At 42.3% G+C, this 14,788-nt stretch overlaps 2 protein-coding genes across 3 annotated transcripts in view; one reads left to right on the top strand and one right to left on the bottom strand.

The window, feature by feature from the left end:
- Nucleotides 1-14,788, top strand: part of LOC146634253 (NACHT, LRR and PYD domains-containing protein 3-like) — a 675,133-nt gene that overhangs the window by 11,164 nt on the left and 649,181 nt on the right. The gene's annotated exons all lie outside the window — the stretch shown is intronic.
- LOC146634272 (chymotrypsin-like protease CTRL-1) lies at nucleotides 10,980-12,975 on the bottom strand. Its single transcript, XM_085376442.1, has 4 exons — nucleotides 12,881-12,975; nucleotides 12,090-12,339; nucleotides 11,893-12,018; nucleotides 10,980-11,432 (listed from the first exon to the last, which is right to left on the bottom strand). The coding sequence occupies exons 1-4, from the start codon at nucleotides 12,973-12,975 to the stop codon at nucleotides 10,980-10,982; spliced, it is 924 nt and encodes a 307-aa protein (XP_085232568.1).

Below are 14,788 nucleotides of genomic sequence, written 5' to 3'. Positions count from 1 at the left end.
CCTCATGTTTAGTTTAGGTTTTTCCTGTACTTAGCCTCCTCTGCCCGTATGTCCCTCTGTCTGTCCATGGTGTCTCGTCTGGTCCTCTATGTCTGTTAGTTTCCTGTTTTATTCTGAAGGTCCTTGTCTTATGTGAGTGTGTTCAATTTACGTTTCCCCCTGCCTCATCAGTTGTGATTTCCCCTAGGTGTGTTCCCCTCCTGTCTCTCATCCCTTGATTACTGCCTCAGTGTATTTAAGCCCAGTGTGTCTTTGTGTCAGTGTCGCGTCGTTAACGTCTGTTCACCCTCTTACCTTCCCGTGTGTTCTGTTTGCCTGCATGCCAGTTTAGTTATTTTCCAGTATAGTTAGTTTTCTGTTCAGTCACCCCTGCAATAAAGCTGGTTATTCTGGGTCCTTCCTCTCTGCCTGCCTGCACACAGCCGAACCATGACAATATTCATAACAGATTTGTTGATGATAACGGTGTCATTCTGAGTTAGACATACTTTTCGGAAAAATATTGTCTAAACTGTTCTCAAAGAGAATATAACAAATTTTGTGAACTGGTCCCACTGCCTCTGCTTCATTTGATTAAAAATGTTATGATATACAATAATTTCTCATCAGCGCTCCCAAATTTATTGCCAGGGAAATGTCAGCTGTGTGATGAAAATGCAATAATAGATTTATTAGTAGTTTCTTCAAAGACAAAATATGTCATAGTTACAACAGTATGGTTACATTGAGTAAATATCACATCCATTGTGCTAAATGGAGGAACGCTAAGCCTTCTCTTCCTGGTTTTAATAATGATTTTAAGATATTTTCTTTCTTTGCTAAAAAAGACAAAAAGCACATATCCCAAAAAAACAAGAATAATTCCATCTGCTATTCTAAATTTTGACTTATGCTGAGGCTTATATATTGTTAAGTAATGCAGCTGCTTCACTTAGGCTCCTAGCAGGTTGCTGAGTAGACATCTGTGTAGTGGTTTGTTTGAAATCTACCACTTTTTCCTTTAGTTTCCTTGTCAAGAAACAACTTCCTGTTCAACTGAAATGCCTTTCTGTTCAACTGAAATGCCTTGGTTTCTCAGTAATGTGTGTGAGAGCGTTTCAGTAATAACGTCCCTTACGGCATCTCATAGTCGGCCTCCTGAATTTGTTTTCTTTGTTTTGTACTCTGTTTGTTTTTTAATTTCATGCATTAAAGCTTAATCACTCTTCATGTTTTTATGATAAATGTACAACTTTAATGTGAAAAATTCAGATTTTTTTTTCTCTTGTGTTTGTTTGAAGCTGCTTACAGTTGACTTAAATTGTTTGGAGTTTCCTTTTTCTAAACTTCTACATCTGAACCTTCTTCAGCTCTGAACAGATTATGAAATACTGAATGGCTTCAAGCACACACTTTGTCTAAAAAACGTAAATCTTTCCTTCTTTGTACAGATTGATGAGCTGTGGTTTGTCAGACATCAGCTGTGATTGTCTGGCAGCAGCGCTGAAGTCCAACCCCTCTAATCTAAGAGAGCTGGACCTGAGTGAGAACAACAAGCTGCAGGATTCAGGAGTGAAGCAGCTGTGTGGTTTTCTGGAGAGACCAGGATGTGGACTTGAAACTCTGAGGTCATTCACCATGTTTTACTTGTGCTGAGATGAACATGATGTGAAAGTTGTGCTGACACTAAACTGCAGACATAAGGCTGATACTGATCCACACTGAGGATCTTCATGGTAAAGTCTGTCTTCTTCTTCTCTGGTTTAGTCCATTGACTGCAGCAGAACAATGTTCACATTTCAAACCTTCTGAGAACAAGAAAAATCCTCCACTGGATAATTCACTGCGAAACTCTAAAACTCTTCATTCCACCTTAAAGTCTGAGTGACACTGAAATCCAAACCAAAATGGCAATTTGCTTTACAAACAGCAGTCCAACACAAACATACACACATCATCCAAAACACAATCCAAAATCCAAATCTCCTCCAATGCCAGCATGAATGATGGGAAAAGAGAAGGAGGAGCACTCTGACATTCAGGGTTAGAATGAGTTTCATAAGGCAGACTGTGACGATCAAAGCTGCATTAGATAGCTTACATAACTTAATGAATGAGTGGACATAAGTGGACAGAGATCATCTTAAGCACTTCAAAGGCTTTAAATCAGCACATTTCTCTTTATTCTTTATCAACTCTGTTATATTCTCTCAGTTTTCTGTGGAATGAAGTTAACAGCAGGCTAATAATATGCTGACCAATAAGTTTCTATTAAATGTTGTAATTTGTATATTAAAAAGTGCCAGTGCTTTGGCTTAGCACGGCTCAGCTTACAGTTAGAATACAGCTGCTGGATGTGATTACCATGTCATAGTTATCTACCAAACTGCTAACTGGGGAATTTCAGGCCACAAATCCATCCATCCGCTTCCGCTTATCCTTTTCAGGGTTGCGGGGGGCGCTGGAGCCTATCCCAGCTGTCACAGGGCGAGAGGCGGGGTACACCCTGGACAGGTCGCCAGTCTGTCGCAGGGCCAAAACACAGGGACAGACAACCATTCGCACTCACATTCACTCGCACATTCACACCTAGTGGCAATGTGGATTATCCAATTAACCTATCCCCACAAGCTGCATGTCCTTGGACGGTGGGAGGAAGCCGGAGTACCCGGAGAGAACCCACGCAAACACGGGGAGAACATGCAAACTGCACACAGAAAGTCCCCGGCCTGATGGTAGAATTGAACTCAGGACCTTCTTGCTGTGCAGCAACAGTGCTAACCACCGTGCCACCGTGCTGCCTAGAGCCTGTGCTCTAGCTGTCATCGGGCAAGATGCGTGGTCCACCTACGCAGGGGAGCAGTCCATCACAGGGCAAACAGAGAGAGACAGAGAAGCACTCTCTCACATCCACACCTACAGCCAATGTAGAAGCACCAATGAACCTAAGCAGCGTTTCATTGGACTGACGGGAAACATCCAACCTCCAAAGAAAGGCCAACAAGCTTCAACCTACAACCTTCTTGCTCTGCCACTTTTCGCCATTTCAATTCAATTCAATTTTATTTATATAGCGCCAAATCACAACAAAAGTCGCCTCAAGGCGCTTCATAGATACAGAGAAAAACCCAACAATCATATGACCCCCTATGAGCAAGCACTTTGGCGACAGTGGGAAGGAAAAACTCCCTTTTAACAGGAAGAAACCTCCGGCAGAACCAGGCTCAGGGAGGGGCAGCCATCTGCTGCGACCGGTTGGGGTGAGAGAAGGAAGACAGGATAAAGACATGCTGTGGAAGAGAGACAGAGGTTAATAACAGATATGAGTCAATGCAGAGAGGTCTGTTAATACATAGTGAGTGAGAAAGGTGACTGGAAAGGAAAAACTCAATGCATCATGGGAATCCCCCGGCAGACTACATCTATTGCAGCATAACTAAGGGAGGATTCAGGGTCACCTGGTCCAGCCCTAACTATATGCTTTAGCAAAAAGGAAAGTTTTAAGCCTAATCTTAAAAGTAGAGATAGTGTCTGTCTCCTGAATCCAAACTGGAAGCTGGTTCCACAGAAGAGGGGCCTGAAAACTGAAGGCTCTCCCTCCCATTCTACTTTTAAATACTCTAGGAACAACAAGTAGGCCTGCAGAGCAAGAGCGGAGCGCTCTAATAAGGTGATATGGTACTACAAGGTCATTAAGATAAGATGGGGCCTGATTATTTAAGACCTTGTATGTGAGGAGCAGGATTTTGAATTCAATTCTGGATTTAACAGGAAGCCAATGAAGGGAAGCCAAAACAGGAGAAATATGCTCTCTCTTTCTAGTCCCTGTCAGGACTCTTGCTGCAGCATTTTGGATTAGCTGAAGGCTTTTCAGGGAGTTTTTTGGACATCCTGATAATAATGAATTACAGTAGTCCAGCCTGGAAGTAATAAATGCATGAACTAGTTTTTCAGCGTCACTCTGAGACAGGATATTTCTAATTTTAGAGATGTTGCGCAAATGGAAGAAAGCAGTCTTACATATTTGTTTAATATGTGCGTTGAAGGACATGTCCTGGTCAAAAATGACTCCAAGGTTCCTCACCGCGTTACTGGAGGCCAAGGTAATGCCATCCAGAGTAAGAATCTGGTTAGATACCATATTTCTAAGATTTTCAGGGCCGAGTACAATAACCTCAGTTTTATCTGAATTAAGAAGCAGAAAGTTAGCGGCCATCCAGGTCTTTATGTCTTTAAGACATTCCTGCAGTTTAACTAATTGGTGTGTGTTATCTGGCTTCATGGACAGATAGAGCTGGGTGTCATCTGCATAGCAGTGAAAATGTATGCTATGTCTTCTAATGATGCTGCCTAAGGGAAGCATGTATAATGTAAACAGAATTGGTCCTAGCACTGAACCCTGTGGAACTCCATAATTAACCTCAGTGTGTGAAGAGGACTCTCCATTTACATGCACAAACTGGAGTCTATTAGATAGATATGATACAAACCACTGCAGTGCAGTACCTGTAATACCTACAGCATGTTCTAATCGCTCTAATAGGATATTATGGTCGACAGTATCGAACGCTGCACTGAGGTCTAGCAGGACAAGCACAGAGATGAGTCCACTGTCAGAGGCCATAAGAAGATCATTTGTAACCTTCACTAAAGCTGTTTCTGTGCTGAGCTCTGAAACCTGACTGAAACTCTTCAAATAAACCATTCCTCTGCAGATGATCTGTTAGCTGTTTGACAACTACTCTTTCAAGGATGATCAGACAGGAGAGGGTTTTCAGGAAACACTGTTAAATGTTCAGTTTCTATGCCATATGTTAAAACAAGATCTAGAGTGTGATTAAAGTGGTGGGTGGGTTCTTTTACATTTTGAGAGAAACCAATTGAGTCTAATAACAGATTAAATGCCATGTTGAGGCAGTCATTTTTAGCATCTACATGGATGTTAAAATCACCCACAATAATTATTTTATCTGAGCTCAGAACTAAATTAGATATAAAGTCTGAGAAATCAGACAGAAACTCTGTGTAAGGCCCAGGTGGACGATAGATGATAACAAGTAAGACTGGTTTCTGAGTTTCACAGCTGGGGTGGACAATGTTAAGCATCAGGCTTTCGAATGAATTAAAAGTCTGTCTTGGTCTTTCATTAATTAATAGGCTGGTGTGAAAAATTGCTGCCACACCGCCCCCTCGGCCTGTGCTTCGGGATTTCTGGTAGTTAGAATGGCTCGGGGGTGTTGATTCATTTAAACTAACATAATCATCCTGCTGCAACCAGGTTTCTGTAAGGCAGAGTAAATCAATTTGTTGATCAATTATTAAGTCATGTACTAACAGAGACTTGGAGGAGAGAGACCTAATATTTAATAATCCACATTTCACTGTTTTACTCTTTGGTTCAGATGTGGATACTGTATTGTTCTTTCTTTGTGATTGTTTATGTTTAAGTTGTTTGTTGCTGGTTTTTAGTTTGTTTTTTGTCATTTCAGCCCAAATCCTGCATTTTCCTGTTTTTGACTACAGACCAGCTACACTAGCACTTTCTCACCAGACACTGCCACCTAGTGGAGGAAGTCTTAGTTCCATTTGAAGCTTCAGATTACAGTTAGTTCCTTTCAAAAGAGGTGGAGGTGGTGGGGCCACAGCACCATCATCACTGAATGCCATAAGACACTTAACCTTTGTTTCCATATGATTAGGACTTCCTGTTGTTCCAAGGAGGAGTGGAACATGTGTAAAAATCTCCCAGTCAGTTTCAGACAATCTCGGGTCAAGTCTAGAACCACTGTGTGCCCAGTTTGAGCTCTCTTCAGTACTGTGATCTGACAGACCCAGAGCGGCCATCACATCACATTTAGAAGCTCCCAAGATGGAGCCACAACACATGTCCAACACTTAGTCTGTCTTGTGGGACCGACTGGAAGAAATGATTCAAGGACTTAGTCACAGAACAGAGATTCAAAACTCCAAAATCCAACTGGCTGCATTGGGGCATATGGTCTGAAAACTCTGCACAGTTTCTTGTTTGAAGCTGTTTCCTGCTGGCTTCAGCTGTTTGGAGTTTCCATTTTATTACACTTCTACATTCTGAACCTTCTTCAGCTCTGAACAGATGATGAAACACTGAATGATTTCAAGCACTTTGTCTAATAAACTTTCTTTAATTCTTTATGCAGATTGTGGAACTGTGGTTTGTCAAAGATAAGCTGTGATTATCTGGCAGCAGCGCTAAAGTCCAACCCCTCCCATCTGAGAGACCTGGACCTGAGAGGAAACAACCTGAAGGATCCAGACGTGAAGCAGCTGTGTGATCTTAAGGAGAGTCCAGACTACAGATTGGAGACTCTGAGGTCAGTAGAGTGATGGAGTGAGTGGGTGGTGCTGTCAGCAGTATTGTACTAAACACAGTCAGTATGAAACAAAGATGCAGTGTTTCCTGTAAAGCTGCAGCTTCTCAGTGAAGCTGTGGGAGGAGAATGGTGACAGCCTTCAGGATTGGACACAAACACTTCCTGTTTCTGCCTTTTGTGCAGAGCAGATGTTTGGCTGGTATTCCACCAGTTAACAGCTGGAACCGTCCATCTGGATTGTTGGGGTTCCTACAGAGCTCAGAGTGGAAACACCAAGGTTCTTCTAATGAATGAAAGTCCAAACTCAAACTAGGAGTCAAAAACATTTTCATCAACTTCAATAAAAATCCAAAGATTAGAAAAAGTGAAGCAACAATGAGTCCTAGTACAGTCCCAGCACTGACGTCCCTGCTGCTCTTTATACTGGATGTGCTGCATCACTGACAGCTGATGAAGAGTCTCTGGAAACACTCGTTTATCTCCTCTGCTCTTCCTTCTCTCTGCAGGTGGAGCTGGTTGTAAATAGGATAGTGTGTTGTTGAGAGAGGAGCAGCTGTGTCCTGATGATCCAGAGAGGTTGAAGCAGCAGCAGCAGCTTGTGTGTAGAGACGCTCTGACTGGGCCATGTTACTGGGAGGAGGAGAGGAGAGCTTCATCCAGCAGTGATTGAAAGAGGAATGAAGTGCAGATGACTGTCAGTGCTGCAGAGTGAACTGCTCTGAGAACAGCTCCACTGTCAGACACAATGTAGACTCCAGCATCAGCCCTGTGTGTCCCTCTGGATCTGACAGAGGATCATCAGTGTATCTGGACTGCTCTGCTGCTGCTCTGTCCTTCTACAGTCTCTGCACAGTCTCTGTCTGACTCTGGCTTCAGACCCTCCTGGATCAAACTCACCTGGAAAGGCTTCCAAACACCTTTGAATAATAAACATCATGTTTTATAAGATAAATATCATGTTTTCATGTGTCTGTGCAGTTTGAGCCTTAGTGGATGAATCAGTGCTTAATTTTTAATGTGGCTACTAATGATCAATAAATGTGTTGACTGGAATCAAATGAATGACTTGGACTGTATCTGTTCCTGCTTTTCTCTCTTGTGGATCTGATCCAGACCTTTAAAGCAGCCTCAGAAATACCTGGAAACACGGATCGGAGAATTGAGGTGAGATGAAGAACAGCTGGGAGAAAAGACACAACACGAGCTTCTCGTCTGTGACTGAAACCTTTGACTCATTTTTAATCTTTGCTGTTTAACTGGGCAGTGAGGCGGCTTTTAACACAGGAGACTCACATTTGACCTTTAAATGAACCCGTGATCTTTGCTCCAGCACCACTCTGTCCACAAACAGCTTGTGATTGATTAACTGAACCTGATCAATAGTCCTGAAGTTTCACAGACTCGATGCTGCACTCCGATTAAAAAGAGCTTTTATTTTATCAAGCAGGGTATAGGTCACTTCCTGTCACTCCTAGCGTGACATTAAGACACATCAAAAATGTCCTGAACAGTGAAATAAGTCCAAATGCGCTCAGTGATCAGATGAAGACAAAAACAACAATGAAGGTGATCCCTGCAGTTCTTCTGACATCCAGCAGAGGCAGCAGTGACTCAGTCCCCATAGACTCAAACTGGTTTGGTCTCTACAGATAATTTCTTCCTTCATGTGTTTTGTATTAATGAGGAGGTCAAAGTCCCATGACCTCATTGTTGCTTCCTGCTTAGAGCACACTGGACTCCCCAGGTGTGTGTTTGTGACATCATCACAACCACAGTGTGTGTGTGTGCGCTGTTGTCAGGATTTGGGACTGAAAGTCATGGACGGGGATTGTGGAGACCGGCCTTCTGGGACATGTATTCGTAAGAGTTTCTCTTTCAGGAGGAGAACATTTCAAAATGTGAATTTCTCGTGTTTGCAGCATGAAATGTGCTGTAAAGTGTTGTAAACTGGTTTTGGGCTGTACTTCATGTAATGCCAGTTTGTACCAGAAGAGGAAGCAGTGAGTCAGTGTAACCTTTATTTAATTAGGCAAAGACCACATTCGTATTCACAGTGGCAGCAAAGAATCTTAAAGCGCTGCTTTCACATCCCTGCATATGTTTCCTGTTGCCCAATCTATTCTCCCTTATCTGATCATCAACATCCTGTACACAAAACTGTCGCTGTTGCAAGTGCCTCTGACCTAAAGTCACCTTTCACAAGAAAATCACAAGAAAATCATTATAAGCGCCTATTCTACTAAAAGATCAGAGAGAAAACAACCATTTTAATCAATTAAGTTTAAACATATAAGCAATTACTCATGCGTAAATTTTATCATAGCCAAAAGCTGCCTAAAAACAACTCCTGTGTGTTTGTCACAGGCCAGCGCTCTGAGTTCATTTTGTATTTGTCTCATTTTAGATATGTGATTAGTTTGTGTCATTCCTATTTAGCTTTAGTTAAGGAAAGGCAGTTATTATTTATTGTTTCCTTGGTTTCTATGTTTGAGTTCTTGTATCGTTCATCACATGTTAGGTCTGTTAAGCTTGTGTTGTCATGTCTAGTTTCAGTGTTTCCTGTTTTATTTTGAAGGAGTCGTGTGTTCTTTGTTCATTGTATTTAGTTTCACTTCCCCTGTCCTGTCATTAAGCTCATGTCAGTCAGCTGTTCCTCCATGTGCTCCCACTTCCCCTAATCACCTCCTGTGTATTTAAGTCCTGTGTTTTCAGTGTGTCATTGTCAGATCGTCTGCTGTGTTTGCAAGCCAAGAAGTTGCGTCAAGTCTCCTCATGTCAAGTCTCCTCATGTCAAGTCTCCTCATGTCAAGTCTCCTCATGTCAAGTCTCCTCATGTCAAGTCTCCTCATGTCAAGTCTCCTCATGTCAAGTCCATGTTCCTGTAGGTTTTTAAGTTAATTTGGCTCACCCAGTTTAGTTTATTGTTAGCCTTGCATTTTGCCTTTTGTTTACAGTTATTTTGCCAGCCTCAATAAACGGCTCGTTTTCTGTTATTCAAGTCATGTTTCACATTTTGTTTCCGTCTGCATTTGGGTCCACCCTTCGCTCTACACACAGTCAGCCCTGCTGATTGTGACAGTGTTAACACTAACTTCATTTTAAAACTCACATTTCCTGTGTCATAACCCTTTTTTTGATATAGCATTTTTATTTCATTTTGCTCCTTTTCATTATACTTTATCAGACTTAACCAAAATATATGCTTTCCTTCCTTAGGTCCTTCTTTAAAGCAAGAAACTCCTATTCAGTTCCTCTTTCCTGTCACTTGTTGCTAGACCAGCTCAAATTCACTTATAAGCTAAATGAATGTCAGGCCTTTGGCCTTGCAAGTTTATAGATCCTATGTGTTTGTAAGCATGTGCGGCCTTCTATGCTCTAAGTCTCTTACACAATAGATTGTCTGGACATTGCGCCAAACAAAGCTTAAGACCCTCTGTAGACCAAGCAACAACTCTAAATGAGCACAATCGCAATGTGTATACAAAATCATTTTTACGTATATAATCTTCAATGTTATTCATTTGGGTCAGCGACACTTGTAACATTCTCATAACAAGCTCTCTCCTCTACCCTAGAAATAAATCTATGTAATATCTGTATGTGTAAGCCTACATTATAACCACTTCTTCTAGAAATCAAAAAGAAATCAAACATTTTCTACTCCTACAATCTTCACTAGTTTTCCTCAAAGCATATCTTTTATTCCCACAGTTTCCCTTTAAGTTTTGTAAACAGCTTCTTATGAACACCAGCATTTTATCTTCTAAACAGGATTCAGTTCACTTTAATCCTTTAACCTTAACATAAAAATAACAATTTCTGCCTCAGTTTTACCATATCTAAATTATCAAAACCCCCAAAAGTTATAACATAATCCTAAAACCCATTAAACCTTAAATCCCTCTCTTTGACACATCTCATGCGTCAAACTCAAAATGCTTCACCCAAGCTTAGGAAATTAAAAGAAAAAGTTTAGTCACATCATCTCTCAAAACAGCTCAGCCATCCTCCTCTCAGGTATATCTGCTCCGACCCTGCAAACCTGTGTTTAAGGAATGAAATCAATTTAAAGGATTAAATTCGGCATCTCTCTGCCGTTCTCTTTACCACTACACTCTCTGTCTCGGCAGTGTCTTATTCTAAGTGGGCGAGGAACGAGACATGTTCACTTACCTGTGTGTGAGAGAACTCCCTCAGTGTCCGTGTAGCACTGGTGTAGCACAAGTAGTGGCCTTGTTAGACCTGCTAGTGCTACTTCGTGCCTTCTTTGCATGTGGTATAGGCAGTGTAGTTACCTTTAACCACAGTCTGAGGACAGATGGGAAATATACAAAACATTCCACCACAAAAGAAGATTTCAAAGATTTTAATAGATTAGTTTAAGAATTTGAGCAAACAACAGAAATAAGTGTGTGATAACAACATCTCACTCCTCAGAATTATGTAAGAAGGCTTCATTTCATAATGACAGTAAAGCAAATACAGACATATGTGTAGAGAAAATAATCACATAAAAATAATAACTGTGCTAATAAGAAAACCCTCCTGATGTCCATAAATACGGTGGAATCAAAGGTTCCTAAAGTTATAAAGTAACATGTCAGGTAAAGTTCTTCATGTTTGAACTTGAACTTGAGTAAATGTGTTTATCTAGTTTCCAACAGTTGCAGCAAACACATGGAGCAACACAACGAGAACACACAGTGAGGTGAAGTGAGTGAAGTGGATCAGGTTTTCACCACTGCAAAACACACCCACACATGTCGGGGAAGTGGGAGGAGCGGTGGGAGGAGCAGTGGGAGGAGCAGTGGGAGGAGTGGTGGGAGCAGCGGTGGGAGGAGCGGTGGGAGGGGCAGTGGGAGGGGCAGTGGGAGGGGCAGTGGGAGCAGCGCTGGAAGGAGTGGTGGTAGAAGCAGTGGGAGGAGCAGTGGTTTGTAATGAACTGTCTGGGGAGGGGAAGGTAACTGTGTCGCTGATCCATTGCTGGTACTGGGACACAGGAGTGTAGGTTGTAGGACGTGCAGAGCATCCAACAAAAATGAAAACTCCACTCTGCAGCCAGACGGATCCACTCTGAGTCCTCAGTGGTGCCCCAACACTAGTCTGTGGAAAGACAGTGATGAAAGTTATCAGGACAGATGTGTAACTGTTAGAGGTCGACCTTTGTCACCCACTAAAGTTTGAACTTTGTTGGTAGTTTTGTTACAAACTGCTGAAATAAATTAAGTAACAAATAAATTGATCGTCCCAGTATAACACAGTCAGTAACACTTCATGGATATCAGTCTGTCCACTTAGGAAACATGAACCACTGTGAATCCACTTCAGCTGCTTTGGTGCAATGAAAGTGACGATTCCACAGACAGAAAGTTTCAGGCAGCTCGTTTAAAGGAATCAGTTTCATCAAATAAATTAGAGGCTTTAGAAAAAACAACCTTTGATAAACATGAATATTAATATTTATGGTCAATTACAGCAAAACAAGTAAACCAAAGTGTGAGTAAAGGTGAGATTATCTCAGTGACTGTCAACAACAGATTATAAGAAATAAACTTGTGCTCACCAAACATGAAGCTGTCTCTCTAGTACAGATGATGCTGTCTGGGACCCATGGATATCTGGCTTTGCACTCACTGTTTCCCACTATTGGTACGTTTGCCTCCTGCAGGTTATTGCTAGTTGTAGAGAATTTAAACATCAGGCTTTTCTAAAGACTCCAACACAATGCTGTAAAATACAATAAATATTTTATGATTTACCATCAAAGCCGATGGCCCAGCTGCTGGTCTCATTGTTGAAGGTGCTGTTTTGTGAGGCTACGCAGATCGGCCAAATGTAGTCTGTGAAATTGACAGGAGCCGACAGCTTCAGAAGACAAATGTCGTTCTCACGAGTCGACGAGTTGAAGCCAGGATGGCAGGTGATGTTTACCACTGTGCGATTCACTTCATTTGGGTTTGGACCTGAGCGGCTGTTGCGGCCCAGATAGACCACCCTGCTACTGAAATCCCTTCACACTTGATTGGCTGGAATCTAAAGTGTGTCACAGCTCAGGGAAAAGAAAAGCACTGAAATAAAGCACCGAAATGTGCGCTGCTTTTCGGTCTGGTTACTACCGTTTATGTCAGAACCCCCTAACCCAATTCTAACAGAGGAACACGGGTGATGTAGCAGAGACTTGTCCTTCATTAGACTGTGACACTGTGTAACAACTAAAACACACTTCAGTGTTTAAATTCAGTTTGTGAACTCAAACGTGCAGCTGCCACATTCTGAACAGCAGCAGCTGTCAAACTGCTCTCTATGTTTGCAGCTACAGCTTTTAAATGGCTGCTATAAATGTTCATTTTCAGATCTCTGATTGGAGGAGAAGGCAGCGCTCAGTCAGTCATATTGTGATGAAAGAAACATGAAACAGCCCTTTAACATGAGCACTCACTCAGAACCTCAAGCACAAAGATCAGCTTAACAGAGAAAGCCTGCTGTGTGTTTCCTCGACAAAGGAAGTATGTCCACTCGTAACCAGTAACCATAGTTACTTCATAAGTTACACAGGTGACACAGACTCCACACTTCCTGCATCTCTTTCAAAGTAAAAGCGCTGCGTGCTTTTAGTGGTCTTATTGTGAAACATCTGCAGCAACATTGTGTGTAAGAGGTGATGTTGAACTCCAACCACTGAGCCTCTCTCCTTTATTCTACACACATGCAGGTCTGTGGACTGTGAGAGGAAGCTGGAGAACCCGGGAGAACCCACATGGACACGAGGGGAACCAACTGGGGTTCAAACCAGGAAACAGAGACGGGAAGAACATGACTCCACCTTCCATCTACTCACCTGCAGGAACAGTCAGTGCAGACAGCAGCAGCACACACACACCTGCAACAGTACAGAAGTCACTGAGGATCACTAAAGGTCAGAGGTCATGATGAGGACAGACAGGTGTAGGAACATCAGCTCACCTACAGCAGTCAGCAGAAACAGGCCTGAAACTGAAGAACACACTGGCTGTGTCCCAATTCAGGGTCTGCACGCTTGAAGTACGCATTTCAAGTGCGGTTACGTCACCGCCACGCAATGACGGCTGTCCCAATTCGAAGTATACTTCAAATGCATACTCCAAATGCGCCGTCGATTTCCCCAAATATCAAGCGTGGTCCGGTGCACGCTTCGTGGTCCCATATATCCCACAATTCATAGCGCGGCGGTGGATGTGGATAATTTTGCCGCAAAATACGGCAGAAGGGAGCGGCCGAAGAGGTTTTTTTCCCAAATTTTATTGAACTTATAAAGCGAACAGTCAGTCATTCCAGTTCAGTTTGTACAGTAGACATACAAGGCAAATAAGAGTAACAATATACAGTGCAATGAAATAAGAAGGATAAATAAATAAAGGATAAAAAAAGAAAAAAAAAGGGGGGGGGGGGATGTGAAAGACTTCATAAAAACTTTGTACTTGAAAGTTGTGACAGCTCATTCCTTAAACATTTCTGAATGAACTTCAATCAATGATAAACCTTTTTTATTGGAAGTTAATTTAAGAGAGTTTAAGTAATATTCAATTTCAATCAAAAACAAATTAAATGATGGGATTGAGTTTTGGAATTTTTTGGAATATATATATATATATATATATATATATATATATATATATATATATATATATATATATATATATATATATATATCACTGGGTCCTAAGGCTAGACCCCCTATGCTAAGCAAGCCTACCGCAGACATGAGCGAGACAGATAAATATGAAGGCATGCCGGCTCGGACGTCGCCCGGATGAACAAGGTCCGCGTCAGGTGTTGAGGAACCAGGGCACCCTGACGAAAAGTGGGCTACTGGAACAAGAAGGCATTGGTGGGCAAGAGACGAAAACAGGGCATTGTTGGAATGCTACTACGCAAGTAACCCCGGCGGAAGGGGCTACATGAATAGGATGACGGACCTATGGATTCTTCGATACCCAACATCCACAATGACGGCGAAACAACTAGTAGCTCAGTGTTCCAACATTCGAAAGAAGGGACTGCTCTCACAGCTAGAGATTGACGAGGTACAACACAAATGCTACGGCAAGGAGGAGTCAGGACGCCAGGTCAGGGGGGAGATATCATCACCCCCACCCGAGATTGGGTACATAGCCCCAAGTGCGATAGGAGAAGGATCGTTGAGTGCGAGAGGAACTGACCTGAAAAATAGGATCATGGCCAAGCTTGAAACCTGGATCCCCCGCAGCCGGTTACCAAGATTACGTGAAGTACCCTCAGAAGGTCTGCTAGATGATGTTAATGCAGCACTACGGACAATACCTACAACCACGATTACCGACACTAACAAGCTGATCTACAATACGGCAGCAGTGATCAGTGAGATGCTTGGCTACAAGTTGAACAGCCACAAGGGGCAGTACCCTCCATGGAGAAGGAGGCTAGAGGACAAGATCAAAGTA

Source organism: Diplotaxodon limnothrissa, linkage group LG3, assembly GCF_057381915.1.
Source record: "Diplotaxodon limnothrissa isolate DT_005_m linkage group LG3, D_limnothrissa_male_GT1.1, whole genome shotgun sequence".
In the NCBI taxonomy this organism is placed as follows: domain Eukaryota; kingdom Metazoa; phylum Chordata; class Actinopteri; order Cichliformes; family Cichlidae; genus Diplotaxodon; species Diplotaxodon limnothrissa.
Note: the sequence above shows the minus strand (reverse complement) of the source record. Positions and strands in the feature narration are given on the sequence as shown.

Coding starts and splice junctions, on each gene's coding strand:
- LOC146634272 (XM_085376442.1), bottom strand. CDS start 12,975: ATGTTGCTGCAGATGTTTCACAATAAGACCACTAAAAGCACGCAGCGC. Junction 12,340..12,880: donor GTGGAGTCTGTGTCACCTGT/GTAACTTATGAA, acceptor TCAAGTGTGAAG/GGATTTCAGTAGCAGGGTGG. Junction 11,433..11,892: donor GAGAGACAGCTTCATGTTTG/GTGAGCACAAGT, acceptor GTCTTTCCACAG/ACTAGTGTTGGGGCACCACT.